The 5342-nt window shown below is 49.1% G+C and overlaps 1 protein-coding gene and 1 long non-coding RNA gene across 3 annotated transcripts in view; one reads left to right on the top strand and one right to left on the bottom strand.

Moving 5' to 3' along the window:
• On the bottom strand, nucleotides 1-1451 carry LOC104990990. 2 transcript variants are annotated; one of them, XR_825562.1, is made up of 3 exons: nucleotides 923-1451; nucleotides 286-439; nucleotides 1-188 (listed from the first exon to the last, which is right to left on the bottom strand). It is a non-coding gene; the product is annotated as an uncharacterized LOC104990990 (long non-coding RNA). The 2 variants fall into 2 exon arrangements; XR_825563.1 differs by lacking the exon at nucleotides 923-1451 and adding an exon at nucleotides 582-872.
• A 2378-nt stretch (nucleotides 1452-3829) lies between these two features.
• LOC104991054 (cytochrome P450 1A2) overlaps nucleotides 3830-5342 on the top strand; it is a 6824-nt gene continuing 5311 nt past the window's right edge. The window contains exons 1-2 of the mRNA XM_010843412.1: nucleotides 3830-3937; nucleotides 5074-5340. Of these exons, the coding sequence (XP_010841714.1) occupies nucleotides 5083-5340 (258 nt within the window). The 5' untranslated portion in view covers nucleotides 3830-3937; nucleotides 5074-5082. The remainder of the gene's footprint in view (nucleotides 3938-5073; nucleotides 5341-5342) is intronic.

Here is a 5342-nt window from a genome sequence, read left to right as displayed (position 1 = left end):
GTCCAAATAATTTACGTAGAGATTCCATCCTCAGGGAGGGGAGCAGAACCCCCAGTCCTTAGATGGGGACTGTGCACGTGACTTCCTTCCAAACAGCACAGTATGGAGACCGAGGATGAGTGATGTTCCCGTGGAGAAATCTGGTAAACTCTGCTTCAGTCAGCTGATCACTACGAACATCAACCTTCCTGTCAGGTTGACAGTATGTACCCTTAATATGATGTGATGAAAACAGCCCTTTTCTCCTGTGGTCTTCCTACCAACAGCCCATAAGCCCAGTCTTACCTTGAGGAAAGCATCAGACAAATCCCAATAGCTGGACATTCTACCAAATATCTGTCCAGTTCTCCTGAAAAAACAATGTCTGAAAAACATTTCAACCAAGGGAAGCCTAGAGAAACAATGACTCTGTGTAACATATCTTCCTCCTTGATGAGATCTGAGAACAGGAAAGGACAAAAGGACATTAGGAAAAAAAATGAAAATCTGAATAAAGTATGACTTTAGATCATTAGAGAGAGAGAGGAAGGAAAAGACAGGAGGAGAGAGAGACAGAAATAGTCGATTTCTACTAAACCTACCCTAACCTCAAACCTCAATCATTTTATAAGAGTGAGCTAAACCCAAAGCAGATACAAAGATAAAACAGCTTTCCTTTCCTCTCAGCCACGATCCTCCAACAGGCCTTGTGCCTTTGTCAGATTCCCCAGCCTTGCCCTTTGACATCATCACAGGTTGATCTCACAGCTTTCTTGTTTTTTAGGAATTAAAAAGTCCAGTCAGTCCTAAGTAAATCAAAATGCTTCTCATGTGAAATTTCTGGTTTGTGGGAAGGGGAGAGACACACTCTCTTTCTGCACTTTCTTTCCCCACTCCCCTACCCCGGTCCCCACCATGTCCCGACCGCCCCCCATCATCCCACCTCACACCCTCCTCACCCCCGACTAGGGAGAGGAAAGAGGGAGGGTGCTGGAAGATGAACCAATCTCTTTCTGTTTGGCTGGTGCTGTTTATCTTCTCTCTTAGCTCCAAATGCCCTTGTGTGTAGCAGACATTCCACTGCCAGCTTTTCATCGAGTGCCTTTTAGCCCCAACGTGTCCTCCTCATCAAACAGTTCCTAGCACAGATGCTGGACTCTGGCTGACCTCTTGCTCACCCTCAGCTTATTCTCACAAAGTACTCTCCGTAGCCTGTCACTGCTGGGGTCCCCTCCCCTCTGTAGCCAGGTCTCATCCATGCAGTTCAAGTCCAGCTCCCTTCAGCATGACCACCCAGCCCTTAGGAGACTCACATGCTGGTAAGGTACCCTGCTTGGGCTATGCAGGCTGCCCTCTGCTACCCCTGTCATCACAGGCTGCTCTGCTCAGCCTTCGTGTCCACAAGTCTCCCCCAGATCCAGGGACACATGTCAAGCAGGTGCATGCTGTGGGATGGGACGCAATCTCCTGAAGGTTAGCGTCCCAGGTCTAATGCACTGCTATGTGCTGCGCTTAGTCACTCAGTCGTGTCCGACTCTTTGTGACCTCATGGACTGGAGCCCGCCAGGCTTCTCTGTCCATGGGGATTCTCCAGGCAAGAATACCAGAATGGGTTGCCATGCCCTCCTCCAGGGGATCTTCCCAACCCAGGGATCGAATCCGGCTCTCCAACCCAGGTCTCCCACATGGCCAGCAGATTCTTTACCATCTAAGCCACCAGGGAAGTTATGTGACCTACAAAAAATTGTATAACTTCTTTGTGCCTCTTTTACCCCATTGTAATCTGACAATAGTATTAATTTGCACTCCACAGGATTACTGGGAATGTTTTCTAACAAATATAAAGCTTTTACAACAACACTGGGCCCATAAGCATGGAGTGCTGTAAAGCGTGTGACAGACACACAAAGGCCATAGGTTCCTCACCCCACTTCTGCCCATCTGCACTTACAGCGGAGGCATTCCCTTCCCACAGGTGTCCCGCTCTTAGGGTTTGAGTCTCCTGAACTCCTTCACTTGGCTTTGTGAGCTGGGGGAGGAGAGAACCACCAGGGGACTCCTTACCAAGCAACAGCCCTCCACCTCAAGGATCCCTTTCCTACCGTAGACAATCACATACCTTCTCAGAGAGCTGACATCTGTCCTGTCTACTCTCTCCTCTCTATAGAGATAAACAGATGGTTGTATATTTTTGAAGAAAACCATTTAAAAGTAAACTGCAGAAATCATGCTGACACTTCATCCTCTAAACATTATGGTATTGAGAACTTCCCTGGCAGTCTGGTGGCAGGCCCGTGGCAAGCCAAAAACAAAATGAAACAACAAACACCACCCCCAAAAACCCTTATAATATTCGTTTCCTAAGAATGTTAATCTCCTAAGAATATTTTCTAAAATATTCCCCCACCTAATCATGATACTAGGCTTGTACCTAAGAGAATTAACATTAATTCCATAATATCATCTAATCTCCAATCCTTGTTTGTATGTCTTCAGTTGTTCCCCTAATGTCTTTTGTAGCTTTAAAAATACACTTTTTAAAATCCAGTGTCCAACATGTTTCACATACTGCATTTGGTAGTTGTGTCTCTTTAGTCTCTTTGCTCTAGAAAACGCCCCATCTTCTTTTTTTTCTTTTCTTAATGAAATCCACCACTTTGAAGATTCCAAGCTAGTTGCTGTGAAGAAGAGCCCACAGCACGAATTTTCTTCATCCACTTTTACCATCTCTCACCAAGAGGGAGGAGGCTGAGCGGGCTTCTCTTTAGAATATATGATCCTCACCATCTCTTGTTTGCAGATTAAGGACCCAGGCTGGAATTCAGAGGTGGCCAGAACATTGTTGTTCGGTTGCTAAGTCATGTCAGACGCATTGTGAACCCACAGACTGCAGCCTGCCAGGCATCCCTGTCCTTCACTGTCTCCTGGAGCTTGCTCAAACTCATGTTCATTGAGTTGGTGATGCCATCCAACCATCTCATCCTCAGTCATCCCCTTCTCCTCTGCCCTCAATCTTTCCCAGCATCAAGGTCTTTTCCAATGAGTTGGCTCTTCACATCAGGTAGCCAAAGTATTGCAGCTTCAGCTTCAGCATCAGTCTTCCAATGCATATTCAGAGTTGATTTCCTTTAGGATTGACTGGTTTGATCTCCTTGCTGTCCGAGGGACTCAAGAGTCTTCTCCATCACCACAATTCAAAAGCATCAATTCTTTGGCACTCAGCCTTCTTTATGGTCCAACTCTCACATCTGCACATGACTACTGGAAAAACAATAGCTTTGACTATATGGACCTTTGTTGGCAAAGTGATGTCTCTGCTTTTTAATATGCTGTCTAGGTTTGTCATTGCTTTTCTTCCAAGGAGCAAGCGTCTTTTAATTTCATGGCTGCAGTCACCATCTGCAGTGATTTTTGAGCCCAAGAAAATAAAATCTGCCTGTTTCCATTGTTTCCCCATCTGTTTGCCATGAAGTGATGGCCAGAACATGCCTATGCTTTATTTGGTTTCACAGGTTGTTGGAGGGGCATTACAGGAGCCTACCCTACTGACAAGCCTGGATGGAGTGCCCAGGCAGGGGCCTTCCTCCTGAGGACAATGGGAAAGTGGTCTGGACTAGCCCAGAGGGCTTTCATTCCTGGCACCCTGTCCTGCCCATGTGAGAAGGAAGCATTCCCTCCTGACTCTGGATCCTGAGAGGAGCTGGATCTTCCTCCCCAGGGACATAGCACCTATCCCCAGAAGAGCTGCCCCTGAGCCCTGGGAGGTAGGTGGAGCTGGGTTTTGTGGCCCAAGGCCAAGAGCTAATCCTTTCAACTTTTTTCGGCCCTCTGCTATCAGGTGACCAGGATAGCAGGGCCAATCTGAAAGGGGTGCTGTTTATAAAAGTCCCTCATCTGGGGCCAGAAGCTCTGGATCAGCCCCCACAATCCTGCTGACCTCCAGCACCTGCCTCTACAGGTACCTTTCTCGGGCCCCTTTCTTAGCCCTTGGGATCCCCCGATATATATCCGGGGAACCACTCGAGATAGAGGGATGCAGGGACCCTGGGTTAGGTGTAGGAAGCCTGAGTTCTAGTTCTTGCCGCCCAGTTCCAGACTTCAGTTTCCCCAATGTTAAATGAGAAGCTTAGACTGGACCTTGTCTAGGGACCCTTAGTGTGACAAGTGGAGAGGTGGGTAGGGCTCCCCACCTGGCATGAGGATAGCCCTGGCCTGGCTGAAGCGCAGCCTCAGCCTTCAAGACTGTGGGAGGAGGATTTCCCTGGTGGTCCAGTGGTTAAGAATCCTCCTTGCAATGCAGGGGACGCAGGTTCAATCCCTGGTGGGGGAGCTAAGCTCCCATACGCTACAGAGCAATAAGTCCACACACTGCAACCAAGACCCAAGGCAGCCAAATAAATAAACATTTAAAAGCGATGAGAGATGTGAGAGACTTCCCTGGTTGTCCAGGGGTTAGGACTCTGCATTTCCGCTCCAGGGGGCACAGTTCAATCCCTAGTCTGGGAACTGAGATTCCCACATAGTGAGCTGCACAGCCAAAAGAAAAAAGACTAGGAGAATGAGGATTTGTCCTCTCTTTTGGGTCTTAATAAGGAATGGCCTAGGGAAGACAGCATCAAAAGCCATTTGCATGAGCCCTGGGACCTTGGTCTCATCAGTGTTGCGAAGAGGGGAGCAGCTCCCTGTTCCCAAGGTATGAGGAGGTATCAGCAGGAAGGGTCCCCAGGCAGGTTCCCTTTGGCACAATGCCCAGCATACACCCTGCACTGGGGTTCGCAAGAGTGCTCCCCCGTTTTGAAGTGATCACACCGGCCTCAGAATTGGAAACAGGTGATGGGCAGAGGGGAGGGCCAGGGCTGGGAGTTCAGACACTCAAGTTGGGAAGCTCAGGGCTCCTTTCCAGGCTTCAGATTCTGTGATACACCATGGATGAGGTCCTGGGATGCAGAACCTACGTAATTTACTGGATGTAACTCAGTCTTTCTCAATCTGTCTGGCTGGGAACCAAGGAAAGAATGTGAGCAAGTGCTTATTGACTGAATAAACAAGTGAATGAATGGCTCCATCTCGCCCCTCCTTCCTCTTCCCCTGCAGTAGGTACAGATGGCATTGTCCCAACTCAGTCCCTTCTCAGCCATGGAGCTTCTCCTGGCCTCTGCCATCTTCTGCCTGGTATTCTGGGTGGTCAGGACCTGGCGGCCTCGGGTCCCTCAAGGCCTGAAGAGTCCCCCGGAGCCCTGGGGCTGGCCTCTGCTTGGGCACATGCTGACGTTGGGGAAGAACCCGCACGTGGTCCTGTCGCAGCTGAGCCAGCGCTATGGGGGCGTGCTGCAGATCCGCATTGGCTGCACACCCGTGCTGGT

Source organism: Bison bison, unplaced genomic scaffold, assembly GCF_000754665.1.
Source record: "Bison bison bison isolate TAMUID 2011002044 unplaced genomic scaffold, Bison_UMD1.0 scf7180017864181, whole genome shotgun sequence".
NCBI lineage: Eukaryota > Metazoa > Chordata > Mammalia > Artiodactyla > Bovidae > Bison > Bison bison.
The sequence above is the reverse complement of the archived record's forward strand: the minus strand, read 5'-3'. Positions and strand labels throughout refer to the sequence as shown.